We start from the raw sequence: 15,330 nt of genomic DNA, 5'->3' as shown, positions 1-15,330 counted from the left end.
TCAGGAGTTACCAGGTAGAGGTGAGTGGTGTTTAGCAGATCAATACAGGTTCAGTCTGGGTGCCATTACTGAGTCTGAGGCTACTCAGCAAATGTCCCAGGGTATACCAAGTCTGCCTGCCACCTTTTGGGTGCTCGTACACCTTTGTGGTGGGGCAGGGTCCAAGCAGTCGTCACAGTGAGTCCAGCAGAGTTACATCCAGCCCCAAACACACCAAGATTTGGCCACGTGATGAGAGGCCTCTGCTCTGGTCGTACATGTGAGAGGAAGAATGTCCCTCATCCTAGAGCCACACCACTCAGTCTATCCCAGAATCTGCCCATAGCCCAATCTCAGCAAGAGGGGGCAAGGACACCAGGAATTGGGAACGTGAGACTAGTGGATCTCCCAGGATGCAGTGGTGCTCCTCAGGCTTAGGAGAAGGTGGGGAGAATGGCCCCCACCCCAGAGCCATACAAATCAGTCTGTCCTAGATTCTGCCTCGCCCTTGGCATAGTAGAGCCACTAGGAGTTAAGAAGGTGGGGCCTCTAGGAGCCCGGAGAGTGGGGCTAGTGAATCTCCCATGAGCAGGAGACACCAGTCAGGTTCACTGGAAAGTGAAGGAATGGCCCGCGCCCCAGAGCCACACAACTCAGTCACTGACACCCCCAAGTCTGCCCAGACCTCTACAAACGCCCAAGTAGCTGACTCCTCAGCAGGATGCAAGCTTTTCAGGGTGGGGTGACAGGGAGTCCAGAGGGTAGGACTATTACATTTCCCCAGGCTGATGCAGTATGAAGGGGAGTACTCTACCCAAAAAAGATGGTATCTGCAGTGTGGAAGGAGAACTCAGCTCAGGGATCTTGGCAGTTGTCCCTTCAGCTCTCTCCTCAGATTAACCAACCCCAGTCTCTCCTCATGAGACTCTAGTCTGCTCCACCAGAGCCCAGGATGAGTGGCTGTGAATGAGATTTTGTGTGTTGATCCCTTAAGAAGGTGCCTGTGTCTCTAGCAGACTCCCGCTTCTCCTTGGTAGACAGAATCCAGGCTGAGTTTCACAGCCAGATGTTATGTAGGCACCACTTTCTGGCTCTGGTTCTCTGAGCTGGGGAGCTCAGCTTGAGGTTTAGACCTCACGCTTCTCGGGGAATCCCCCACAGCTGAGCTATCCCTCCAAAATCTCAGTTGCCTCCCATGGAGGCAGGGCCAGCCCTTTTCGTGTCTCCTCTCTTCGTGCCAGTCTCAATGTGGCTTCTTCTGTTAATCCTTGGTTATAAGACTTCTTTTCAACTAGTCTCCAGTCAGTTATTCAAGATGATTGCTCCATAATTTTATCGTTTATTTTATTATAGGTTAGTTGTAATTCAGTTTGACTCTGGAGGAGGTGAGCGTACGTCCCCTTACCCCGCCGCCATCTTGGATCATCTTCTTGTTTTTTAATAAGAATCCTTTGTGTATTCTAGACACAAATCCTTGCAGAATATATGTTTTACAGACTTCTCTCAATCTGTAGCTTGGCTTTTGACTTCTTAAGAGTGTCTTTTGAAGAACAACACTTTTAAGATTTTGATAAAGGCCTAAAAGTTTTAAAGAAGTCTAGAGATAGAGAATTAGAAGCAACAACAACAACAAAATACTAAACTTCTTACTTTGCTGTGATTATTCACGGGTTATCACCACAAATCAAGTATGTATCATCACATTTCACTGTGCAGCTATCCTTGAATTGTAAGTGGTTTAATATTTTACTTCAACAAACTTGTTTTATACTAGGCCCTAGAATTATAAAGATGAGTTATAGATGTCATTTTTCTTGAGAGTGCTCATTTTTAGTATTTAGTGTGTCTTCCCTTGCCAGCCAGGTCCATGTATTTCCCTTGTTTGGTCCCCAATGCAGCTCTGGAGGCAGTGAAATGCTCACTATATTTTTATCTTGTGTTGTAGTTATACTTTTTCCACACACAAATACATAATAATTTCTTCATTCAGGAAATGTTTTGGTTTTTTGTATCTTCCATATATCATACGTAGTTCCTTGTACATGTCACTAAATATTCAATGATTGCATGGAATTATTGATGACCATGTTTAAGTGTGGTTCTCCTTATTATTGATAATAAAACCTTGGACTATGCTTTTTTAAGTGAGTAAAAGCTGTTCTCATTTTAGATGCCATCATTGCAATAGGTTGTTTTTTAGTTAAAGATGCCTGATTATGACTTGAATATTTTTTAGTGATTTTTTTTTTACAACCCTGATATAACATTATTATTATTGTTATTTTATTATTGTAAAAGTCTGTGTAGGGTAGAATAGCATGAGTCTGTAGTTCGTTAAAAATTAAACATCTTTCACAAAGTCTGCTCTATTGAATGAGTTATGTGTTTTATAACTTTGGAATTCCTTTTCCAATGCAACCAATACATTGAAACATAAATACTATATTTGTAAGTGTATAGAAAAATATGGTAATCACTTATTTTCTCTGTCTAGGTCCTGGGGACACCAACAAGGGAGCAAATTAGAGAAATGAACCCAAACTACACAGAATTCAAATTTCCTCAAATTAAGGCACATCCTTGGACTAAGGTGAGTCAAATAGAGTTTTTAATTAAAGCACATTAACCAATAGTTAACTAAAACTTGGGTTTTTCATTGTTCTTAAACTAAACTATTTTGAGACTAAATAGCTGCCCGAGTACAAAGTACTCAGTTCTGCATGTAAATCTAGTTGAGTAGTTGTACTTTGGTGTTTCACAAACTTCATATAGTTTTGTCTCCATTGATTTCCAGTCAATTGTTTCCATTCTGCGTTTTTATTTGTAAGGTAAAGAACAGTGTAGCTGTATCATTAGAATATGTAATTTTTTTAGGAGCAAAATTCATATATAAATTTTGACTACTTAAAACTCAGAAGTTAATTTCTTTACATAGTTAGAGGTGCTGATTAGTTGAGTATCATACAGCATATGAAAACATATTTCATGTATTTATTCTTCTTATAAACTAGTAGTATATAGACCTTATTATAGATGATAATAGTGTGTGTTTTCTCCTTTTGTTTACTTTCCTATTGATGTTTTGGAAGCAGGAATAAAAAGCAAATTTGATCTTGCTAGGAGTATACATTGAAAGCAGTTGATAATAACAGGATGTCACTAGCCATTGGAAAGTCCAACCTCTACATTAGATGGAACCAATTCTAAGAGCATAAGTACTAATCTAGCAGAAAACTATTTTTGGCTTTGACACTTAATAGAAATGATTTTGAGAGATTTTATTAAAAGGGTTTTTCCCACTTCAGTTTGATCTATGAGATTAAGTGTGCAGAGGGGGAAAAAATGTCTCAATAGGATTTATAGCTAGCATGAATCTCTAGCTTCCTCATTTTACAGATTCAGAAACTCTGGCCAAAGATACTAAATGAGTTATCCAAGATTAAATGGGTGGCTGTCACAAAGCCAGTAAACTTCTTATTCATGTGCACGCACATGTGTTTATGCCAGGTCTCTTAAACTTCTAGTTACATGCTCTGCATCCCCCTGTTCCCATTTACTTGTATTTCGTTATATATATTTTTGGGTTAGAAATGTTCAACTTTTTAATGTGTATTTAAAGTAGAGAGGCCCTATATTTAAAAGTGTACATAAAACAATTTGTTTTGAATGTTGGTAAGTTCATTTAATTGGTTCTAGATTTTATAATGAGATGAAGTAATTTAGGGCTATAGTTGAAATAATTTACATTCCCAGATTGAAAGTATATGTCTTTTTCTCTCTCTAAATTGTATAATAATTTCCTTCAAGTTCTCATAATCACATTACCTCTCTTCACTTAAAAAACACACACCTCCTATTACTAATTATTTATATGTTATTTAGAATCAAAGACCTCAGTAGTGTTTTAGTGCCAAAATTATAGGCAGTAGCTTTCACTGAACAAGATGTTGCCCTCTCCCCCCTTATTAAATTTATAACAAACACTAAATATTCTGAGATAAACTGTTCTTTTGTCTTTGTATTTAAAGTTTATTTTGAATCTGGGTCAGAAGATATTTAGGGTCTCTCACCTGACTCTAAAGAGAATCCCAGGTGGTCTATTTGGATTTAGAGGCTGAGTTGAATCCAGTAAAGTTATTCCAAGTTAAAGTGCTTGTAAGTGGTTTGTAGTGTACTATGATTTCAACTATATTGAAGAAAAACAAAAAACAAAGAGAATTCTATCTATTGAGTAAATGTAGGGACATATTAAAAACTGTTAATAGTTCAGGTGAGAAGAATGTGGGTGATTTTTTTCTTTCTTTTGCATTTCCACATTTTCTGTAATAAGCAAGTTATTTTTATGAAGAAAGTAAAGCTCTAATTTAAGTATTCATCACATTAATCTTAATATAGGTTTTCCAAGCAATAAAATGCTGAAATTGAGGTTATGAAATCTTATTTATCAGTCCTGTCCTCGTTTTTTGTTGTTGTTTTTTTTTAAATCAAGACTGCCACTAATATTAGTATGTGTCGCATTCTGCACTTTTTTCCATGGATTGTATCTTTTCAATTCAAATATTAGCCAGGATGGAATATGAGGAATGTTTGATTATAATTAAAATGCAGCCCACAGAAGACTTGTGGTAAATTTGTATGCTTTACCCCTTTCTTTACCCTTATGGGTTCCTGATGTTTCTATATCTTACACTAATGTTTTTCAAATTTGATTAATCTATATAAAGCCCTTGTATTTGTTTTATTTAGATTTCCATTCCTATACCTTGGGTAGAGTAATAACTCAATTCTCCTACCTATTTTGTCTGTTCAAACTACTGTGAACTCTTCATTCATATAGTGTGCCTTGACATAATTTGGTTTCACCTGGTACAAATGCATTTATTACGTAATAAGGGTACTTATGTTAATTTCTTTTTAGTGCACACAACTAAGTTGGTGTTACCATGGTTGTAAATAGAAAACCAAATTCAGACACAGAAATTTCATGACACTACTCTGTCATCTAGATGAATCTAGATGGTCCAAGATATGCTTATATTGATTTTTAAAAATAGGTTTTATGAATATGAAAATACAAAATTTTCAATTTCTAGAGGGAAGTCAGTCTCCATGATAGCGGACACCAACTTGAGAAATGTTCTCTTATACTAGTCAGCCAATGGAGTTATTTTTTTAAAATACATTAATGTGGTTTTCTGAAGAGGAGCTTCTTGTCCTTAGAGGGCATGTAAACAGTCTGGAAACAAAAGCTGCTTTGCCTTTATTGCATTCTTCTGTTAGAATGCTCTTTAGCCCCGTTTCCTGAAGCTGTGGGCATCCTGGTTTTCTGTGCTGCAGTGTAGGACAGCTATACCACCAGGATTTGGAGCTGGTGTTCTCAAAAAAATAGGTAGATATAAAGATCAAGCGAGAAAATGGAAACATTGAGGTGAGGGATTCAGATATGTAGGAAAGATAACAAACAGAAGAATAAGACCACAAGATGATCGAAGTGTGGAATGTGACAGGATTCTTGAGAATTCAGAAATCGAGTAAGTAGCCTTTGACTATTACTTAATAGCCAGAGCAACCTAATTCATTGATAAAGCACTTGTGGTTTAAGTAGGAAATAGGGAAGGAAATAGGTGCTAATGTTTTGAAAGAGGGGCATTCTTGGGAGTGGGGATGAGAAAGATAAAGACCTCTGCATTGGTGTGTGCTGTACACTTCAAAGAATAAAAGCCAGATGGGAAACAAAAGGAATTGATGCAAAAGTTGATTGAGAATTAAGTAGAGATGGCAATTGGTTGGAAGAAGAGAGGAAGCTTAAATTCTGCATTTAGAAAATGGAGTTATGAGTTAAGTGATAGTCTTTTAGGTATGAAGTGAGAATCTAGTTTAAGCACTGTCCCTATTCTTTGTGCCTCAAGTTTTTTGTTTGTTTTTTGTTAAGATAACAATTAGCTGTTGTGTTTTTTCTCTGGATTCTTTTGAAAATATTGTTAAAATATGGATATAAAGGATTACTTTACTTTAGTTCTGAATAAATGTAAAGATTCTACCTCCACTATAGTTCTTTGATTTGTCCTATCTCTACTGCCCCGACTTTAATTTAGGCCATCATAGTATTGTTAAAACAACTTCCTACCTCCTAACCAATTTCCCTCCTTCAGTTTCACATACTTCACATTTTCCTTGCTGTGAAAGTTAGCTTTCTTAAAAGCCCATGTGATACTGTCACTCCTATTTAAAATTCTTCTGATTCCTCATTGCCTTTAGGAAAATTTGACATAATATACATAAATGACGAGTGATCATATGGCCCATTTTATGCTTGTCCAGTGTAATTATTAATTGCATGCCCCTTTACTCTCAAGTGTCCCAGTTTGGATGACAAGTATACATTTACTATGTTCCTAATTATTTCTACCTTTCCTGTCCAAAAAAGCAACATATTTAGTTCTTGTCCTGCTCTTAACCTTCCCTGAAGCATCTAGTTGATAGAACCCAGATTCTTTCCCAAGTTCTCCAGCTCCTCCACCTTTAAATACATACAGTTAGGTAATAAATTTAAAAGTTAATATTTCATTATGGTAGGCTAGGGATTTCTAATAAGGTTATAGTGTAATAATTGATATGAGTTTTCCCCACCATCTTCAGTACCCAGTTCTGCTAACCTTTTGTCTTAAGTTATTTACGAAAAGTGTTTCCCCTTTATCCCAGTAGTAAATAAGCCTATGAAATCAGTTAGGTAACACAGATGTCTGTATGTTCTTTCAGAGTAATGAAATGCATAAGTTGTACAACTGTTTAGTGGAAGTAGATTAGAATCCCAAAGGTCCTGATGTCTTTCAATTGAATTAGTGCTGTTTAACACGTTAGCTTGTAGCTGACTTTGAAGGAACCATACAGTTACGCTGAATTTTTGGTTCTAATCAAACTGGTCTCCTAACTGGACCTCAGAGAAGCCACATTCCTTTCTGCCTCCTGCCAGTGCCCTTTTTTTCACACTTAGAATGTTTTTCTTCTCTGTTTACTAACTTTTAACCTTTTCTCAAGACCTGAAATTTCACTTCTCCCATGAAATATTTTCTTGTTATCCAAGCTCTCCATGATTATTCCAACCACATAACTCCTGTAAATACCCACCAAGTAATACCATATAGCAGTTCCTAATTTCTCTTTTATAATGGTAATAACAAAATGGATACCAGTTACCTAAAAATGTTTGTTGTTAAGTTTTTGGCATACATGATAGTTTACTCAATAGTTAAGTGTCTGTAGGATATGTGGGACCATAGATCATTTTTGTTAAGTATTCCAGAATGCATTATCCACAAAAATCAGCCCTTGCATGCTTGATTTCTTAGAACAATATCCACATGTTTCAAAGTGAATGAATACTGGCATTTCCAACTAGCTATAACAGAGTAAACAGAAAGTTGAGTTCTGAGGTCATTTCAAAGGAATCAGACTAGACTGAACAATTATATTTATTATTCTCTATGCTTAAAGCTAAACAATTATACTTATTTTTAAAGACTTTATAACCTTAAAATTTTTGAGCCTTTCAATACAAGATTTCCTTAGTAAGCCTACCTGTTCCAAATATAGTTTAACACGTTTTCAAAAATACCTTCAGGCAGGGCATGCTCTTCTGGTCTCTCTGCCCTAATCATTTTTGCTCATATGTATTCCAGAAAGCATAAAACTGTGTTGGGGATTTCTGTTGGTTTCTAAGATTGCCACTTGTTTGTTTTGTTCTATTGATTAGGTGAATGATTTTTATATTATTACTTAACCCCCTCTGCCCTGAACATTCTACTATCCATTATCACTTTTCTCATAAATACAGTGTTCTCTATTGAATTTTCTACCTACATCTTTATTAGTTCTAGAATAATCACTTTTCATTTCCTAACATTGTTTCCTATGTGACTAGACTTCCTCACTTTTCTATTTATACTGGCTGTATTGCCATTTCTTTGCTGGAAACTAGGCTTACTAGGGTAGCTAATCCATATGTGAGAGGAATAATGTAAAAACGAAAGAATATTTTTTAATTTATCATTTGTTCTTTAAAACCCATATATCCTATGTAACCAGTGCTGGATACCATAAAGGATGCAAAAGAAGTAAAATATATAGGCCTTGAAAAGCTTACAGGTGACACAGCTGACTCAGTTGAAGCAAGTATTGAATAATATACACTAATATGTAACCATATACTTGATTGTATGTTCTAGGTGTTCAAAAGTGTTTCACATGCTATAGGTATTATAAGACATCTCCATTGAAAGTGGTGGAGGGAAAAGGTAATGGAAGGACTCTGAAAGGTGGGCTCTTCAAGGAGGATTTGGATTTCCTTAGGTGTACATAGGTTAGAATTGTTGTAGCCTAGGGGACTATCCCTTAAGATGAAGAGGTGTAAATGAAAAGGATATTCCTGTATTCTTAGGAAGGTCAGCCTGACTACAATATTTCATAAACAATGAGCGATTAAGTTGGATAGGTGGATATTTGGTAAATCACAGTTCTGTGTAAGCCTATAGTACTATTTTATCAGTGAATGATGTTAGATGGAGAAATTACATTGCATAGTTAAATGCTGATATCAAAACAAACATATTATTTCTTACATGTAGTAGAGCGCAGGAAAACTCAGTAAGTCTTTTAATTAGTACAGGTGAAATTTATTGAATGCTAGCTCTGCCATGCCTAAGGAAAGGATGTTTGTGTTTCTTATGAAATATGTACTATAAATGAGCACTTAAGTAGATTTAAGTTTTCTTAGTTAATTAGCTTGGTTAATCATCATCATAAACTGTTCCAAAAAAATCCATGGCATTCTCTCACTTTTAATCCTATATTTACATTTACAAATTGCAAATTATTTTAAATGATTAATAAATTACTTGAGAACCAACACTGGGGTTGCTCTTTAGGAATATTCAGAGTTTATCAATTTTTAACATTGGGTGTTAGTGTATTTTGTGTATAACCAGAGAACTGTGTCTGTGTCGTACGTTTATCACAATGAAAGCTAGGGAGGAATAGCTGTTCGGAATAGGCATGGCTCTTGTCCTTTGTTCTGCTTAGATTAATTATCATTGCCCATAGGCATTTTTACATTGCTCCGGTTGGCAGTTTAATGCAGTAGAATTATTGAGAGCTATGCTCTGAGAGTCAACCATCGGCTTTGGTATGGTATATATTACTGCTTATAAGTGGTCATTTTAAAGGGCTCAAGATTCAGTCATAACAGTTAGCTCCAGGTTGAAATTTGATATTTGATGGCAAAAGTCTATTCTAGGGCATGTAAGGGAAAATTGCCTCTATCATTTTTTGAGTTATCCAAATGCAAATTTATTTTGAGTAGTTCTTTATTTAAGGACTCATTTGCATTTGTTCAATATCACAGAGACTTTCTTTTTGAAAAACTTAATTTTTTCTGTTACTTTCTTCTATGGACTAGTATTTGTGATGAGAGTTTGTTTCAATTTAAGAAAATTTGTTGCTGCACAGGTGAGGTAGTATTTGAATCACTTGAAAGTTCATGTCAGTGTTTTGATTGTTTTCAATTTTTTCTTTTTCTTTTCTTTCTTTCAATTATTTATCTATTTGCTTTCTGTTTTGTTTTATTTATTTACTTCTGTTTTTAGTTATTACAGGGGTGTTTGGGGCTCTTTGTGGCCTTGCTAACGTACTTGGCTGGCCATATTTAGTCTGCGCACTAATTGTTAGTTGGCCCAGTTGAGTCTTACTTTGTGCTCTCAGTTTTTTTAGTCTGGTTTTCTACTCTTGTCCACCTGGCTGTGTTTTAGTTCATGAGAGATTTCTATTCTGATGGGCCGGATTTTAATCTGTGTACTAAATTTTAGTCTGCAGACTAAAAGTAATCCGCGGATTATTTATTTTTGCAAAATATTTAAATTCCCCCACTGGAAACTATCCTAAAAGAATGTTAAATTCTCTTAGAATAGCCAAGGGAATTCACAGCTACTGGTGAGTTCTGCCATTGTTTGTTCTCAATACCTAGACATAATAGACCCTACCACCTCCCTTGCACATTTGGCTCCTTTGTGCCTAGGTGTTGGTGTACATTACTATGCATGTCACCTATAACTGTGACTATCCCTTAGTTGTATTGTTTATTGTATCTATTATTGTTTAGCTTTTGGTGGGTGAATTGGGCATATTTGCAGATGGAACTGTGTTGAATTTGTAGTGCTCAAAGATGTAGGCTTTTTTTTAAGTGAGTTTTTCCAAAAAAGGAAAGAATGTTCTATATTTATTTTTCCTAAGTAGTGGGTGCAAGGGTATGAGGGGGCAAAGCCCACAATAGAAAATGTAAGTTTATACCCGCACTCCTGAGGTGATATGTCTATTTCCTGAAGACTCCTAAGATAATGAGAATGTCAGCAAATATCTTTTAGCAGGGAAGTCAATCCAAAATGGAGAATAATCCGCGGTGGCCTGATTCTTCTTAGCTCACACAAATTGAAAATATTTGGCTTGAAATCTGTAGTAATATAAATTAAATATATTAATTACTTTCCTCTCATCACTACTAATTTAGCAAAAAAAAATGTTTATACTGTGTCACTGGAATATGTTAATAGAGGAAAATTAGCATATTGGGAACTTACCTTTAAAAGCAGTCTTAAATGCCCCATCCCAGCCATGTCAATGGACGATGAATCCAGGTCATAGAAGACCAAACACTTTACTTTGGGAACTTTACTTCTAGATTTCATTTTGATTTTAACTTTTTTTGGTTTTGTATTTTTTTAATAAATGCACTGGCATTGGAACATAATAAACTAAAATTAAAATGTTTCTTTACTATGCCTCACCATTGCACAATCAAAAAATTTTTTTGCATACACTGTGGTGAAATAATTTTTAAAACTTGGACTTGCTACTGTGGAGACTGATGTTTAAAGTTTATAACTGTATAAACATTTTCTATGTCCCTCCCACACCATGGATTTCTTATAACATTGGATATATTTTTCCTTGCTGGACTATTCTCTTTTGGATTGACTTCCCTGTTTGGATTATTTCACTGCATTATCATCTTTAGGATTCGTCAGGAACAGGACATTTCAACTCAGGAGTGCGGGTATGTACTTAATTTTTTTTTTCCCCAAAATTTCAGGGCAGGTCTATAAAACTAGGGGGAAAACTTTCTGAAAGGCTAAACAGTTACTCATTCTTGAAATGTTACAGTAAAAACAATGTAGGTAGCTCTGATTTCTGTTTTCATTCACTGTATGATACAGGTTTTGCTTATGGACTAGATATCAGTCTTCTGAGTGATTTATTGACATTTAGACTGAAGTTTAGGAATTGTGGGGTTTGAAAATTGTTTTTACAAGAATGAATATTGACGAAGGTCCATGAAACCAAAGGTTCTGAATTCTAGGCTATTAAAATAAGTACAGAATGAAACGGCAGCAGGAACTTCTTTATTAAAAGTCAAATTTCAGTAGTCATTGGTTTCCTTTTCTTTAGACACAAAGATAATTCAGAAGAGCTGTTTTCTAGTTTGGCCTGTAATTTTTGGAAGTTGCATACTACCACACCCTGTATTATGGTCAGACATCTGGACTTTAGGAGACACTGGTTTTTGACCTCACATAGTGTTCACTTAATCTTTATCTATAAAGTACTAAACCAGAGCTTTTCTCATCAGGAATCGTTCAGAGGGCTTAAAGTAATAATAGATACTTTTTTAAAAGGCAGGTTAAGTCTTGAATTTAACGTAGAATTTTTTTTATTTTTTTTTTTTACTGTTTTAAATCTGATTCCATGAGTTGGGATTCCCTGGCAAAATAGGCTAATATGTGTTTTAGTATTAGCATGGATGTTCACTTACAGCCTGTAAGATACCAAAAAGGTATGGATGTTCTTTTTTAATAATCAGAGATAAGCTTACAATACTGGTTTATTAATAGCTTTACAAAATCTTCATTAATAAAACATGAAATTTTTAAATTTAAAATAAACTCACTATCCAGCTACCCTACATTTGAATGTTAGTGGGAGATATTTATTTCTGCTTTAAATTCTACTTATGCCTTCTGTATTGATGCAGAAGCATTTTTTATTATACTAAAAAATAAATCCATTTGTTGTCAAATAAGTACAAACTGTACTCAGGCTAAAATATGTCAGTAGTGCTTAATATTTTTATAAAACCTTTTCTGAGTTTTCCTACTGACTTTTTTCTTTTACATGTGAGTTTGATTATGGACCTGGCTAGGGAGCATGTGGGGAAAAAATGACCAAGAACAGAAGATCTCAGCATTTCAAATAATACAGTAACGTTAGATTTTCTTGACTGAGACAAGTCAGGTCACTCAAAAGAATAAAAGATAAAGCAGTTTTGACCTTACAGAGGGTGTTCTAACATAGCTAAATAAATTCACAAGGCCTTCAGTATTCTAAAATAAATTCATGAGATCCTGCTTAAATCAGTTTCTCATTTTCCACGGAAAATATCTTTAATAATAACAAACTTTGCATAAAAACAAAAGATAAAAAAGGTTTTCTCTGCACAAAGTATTCTTATAAATAGTCTTTTGAAGTCTAATGAGCCCGGTAGTAGTAACTAGTCCTCCTGCCTTTAGTCTAAGTGAATACCCAGATTTACATGAACCATTCTCATTAGGAAACCTTAGCTTCCCAGGCTCCTCCATGCCTTGTCTCACAGTCTGTATGCCCTTTCCTCACTTATAGGTCTATTCCCTCCATTTATACACTTCTGCTTCTTTTTATATGTCTGTTTACCTCCACCACTACCACTACCACACCTTCTATTTGATTCTGTGTTCTTCGTATCAAGAGATATATGTTTCATTTTTTTAAGCACACTTTTTGTTACCGATTGATCTAGAGAGAAACATCAATCTGATGTTCCACTTATTGATGCATTCATTGGTTGTTTCTTGTATTTTCCCTGAGTAGGGAATTGAACCCGCAACGTTGGCACACTGGGACAACACTCTAGCCAACTGAGCTACCCGCCCAGGGCCAGTGTTTCATTTTTTTGTGTGTTTCAAAGTTTTGCCCTGGCCAGAGATTCACAGTGGTTAGAGTGTCGGCCCTCACACCAAAGGGTCATGGATTCAATTCCCGGTCAAAGTCTTTCTGTCCATTTGCTTATGTTTAGTTTTATTTTCCCCTTCTGCTTATATTCTTTAACTGTCCACAATTTAAAACAAAATATATTTTCATAGTTTTATGTATTAATTAGAAGTTTTAATAGATAAGTAGAAAGTTTTCTATTCCTTTAAGCAAATTAATGTATTTGCATTTTACTTCAATATAGCCTTCAGTTGACTTTTTCTGAATTAATGACTCTTAATGAAAACTACATTTCTCTCTTCCTGATTAAAAAAACCCTAGAGTATTCATACAAATGAGAGTAATCTGGCCATGTTCATGATAAACAGCTACTTGAGAAAACTTAATTTTGGACATTTTGTCAAATTATGGGAATTCAAGAATTTCTTCAAGTAATGATAAGTTCTGTTTATTGAAGAGGTAATACAAAATTATTAGCATTTATAGACTTGGAGTAAATAGCTTTCCTTTTTAAAAAGATGTTGATTGCCAAATTTGAACAGTGCTATCCATTATCAACAGTTCTACTAAAAATCACACAAAAGAGGCAAACTTTTATCTACTGCCACTGCAGCCAAAACTGTAAATTTTTTTATATTCTTCTTGTTTTTGCCTCTAGAACGCACCCTTTCTCTTGTGCCTGTCATATTTTGTGTGCATGTTAGATTGTTCTGCTTTATGACTAGGATATATAGATTTTTTTCCCACTTCTCCAATTTTTTCTCTGAGCTTTTCTCGTATAGTCTTTAATTAGCAGTTCACCACAGTGTGGTGAATCATATGCAGTTAACTCTTTTCATTCTAGAAGGTTCCTTTCACAAATGCAACCATGTTTTTGTACGCGGTGGGAATTAACTCAGTATTCGGAGGATAAATTGCTAATATTCTTAAAAAACATTAATTGTTCTTTCCCCTTTTTTGTACTGCAGGTCTTTCGACCCCGAACTCCACCAGAGGCAATTGCACTGTGTAGCCGTCTGCTGGAGTATACACCAACTGCCCGATTGACACCACTGGAAGCTTGTGCACATTCATTTTTTGATGAATTACGGGACCCAAATGTCAAACTACCAAATGGGCGAGACACACCTGCACTCTTCAACTTTACCACTCAAGGTAATTTGAAACACTTAGTTCTTTCACCATTTCTGAGAAAGCTACACATGGGTGTGAAGTGACACTCTTGATTAAAATCTGTAGGACAAAAATGAACATATTAAGTACATAAGCGGGTGGGAAAGATCCTTTCTAACCATTTATTACGCCACTACTTGAGAATGATTTTGAGCAAAATAGTGATAGATGAAATTTTTCAAATAGGCGTAGCTTCTCTAATTTTCAGCAGATTATAATAAATCTTGGCATGTGAGAAGTTATAGAGATTTCACTAATATGACTAATGTACAATTTAACCTTCAGGTTTGTATCTGAAACTTAGAATGTAGCATTTGTTGCTTCCCAAGGATTTATATCAAGTTTTTTAAACCTAGAAATAAATTGGTGGCTGTATTTGTATAAATTCAGATGTCTTAAAAACGGGGAGAACTGGAGTGCTATAACTCTTTCTTAAAACTTATATAAGTGCTATAGATAGATAAATTCCCATCCTCTCTGGAGTTTGGCACCATTGCTGCTGCTGAGAAGACATTAAAGGAAAACGGAGTTTGTGCATTGCTGGTTTCTAAAAGATCCAGGGATAGTTAATATTTCTTCACCACTTCTGTGTTCACTCTTCTCCCTGATTAAGACCTTAAGTGGTTTGTTTAATCAGCCACACTGCCTCTAATGATGTGATTTTCTTCAAAACTGAACATTAAAAGAATACAGTTTCCCATAGATAAAATAAGCAATAAATAGTTGTTTGATTGATTAGTCAGCTTAGTCAAGCTAACAATATAGAAGGGAGACAGAGCTTTCTATTGACCAGGAAATAGATATATTTTCTTTATTCTGAGGTGGATTTTTAGACCGTATTTAAATTGTGGACAAATGCATCACTTAAACTATAGATTTGGAAGACCTGAGTTGTTGGTAAAATAGAGTTGGATGACTGTGTTTTCTATAATCTCAAGCCATCAATATTATGTAACTACTAACAATGCTGATATAGTCTTAAACTACATTCATAAAAGAAAAATGTTCAGATGTTCTGGGACTATTAATTTTGACTATTTAGGGCTGATTAGAAATCATTTGGAATGTTGTTTTAGGTCCTGGCTATGCCATTTTTAAAATTTTAGT

The 15,330-nt window shown here is 35.2% G+C and overlaps 1 protein-coding gene across 5 annotated transcripts in view; it reads left to right on the top strand.

Moving 5' to 3' along the window:
• GSK3B (glycogen synthase kinase 3 beta) overlaps window positions 1-15,330 on the top strand; it is a 173,715-nt gene that overhangs the window by 131,563 nt on the left and 26,822 nt on the right. For 3 of the 5 annotated variants that reach the window (XM_016199903.2, XM_016199905.2, XM_016199906.2), the window contains 3 exons: window positions 2,474-2,569; window positions 11,045-11,083; window positions 14,019-14,205. In XM_016199903.2, the coding sequence (XP_016055389.1) occupies window positions 2,474-2,569; window positions 11,045-11,083; window positions 14,019-14,205 (322 nt within the window). The remainder of the gene's footprint in view (window positions 1-2,473; window positions 2,570-11,044; window positions 11,084-14,018; window positions 14,206-15,330) is intronic. The other 2 variants (XM_016199904.2, XM_016199907.2) reach the window with 1 other exon arrangement.

Source organism: Miniopterus natalensis, chromosome 6 (assembly GCF_054644295.1).
Source record: "Miniopterus natalensis isolate mMinNat1 chromosome 6, mMinNat1.hap1, whole genome shotgun sequence".
Lineage (NCBI taxonomy): Eukaryota > Metazoa > Chordata > Mammalia > Chiroptera > Miniopteridae > Miniopterus > Miniopterus natalensis.
Note: the sequence above shows the minus strand (reverse complement) of the source record. Positions and strands in the feature narration are given on the sequence as shown.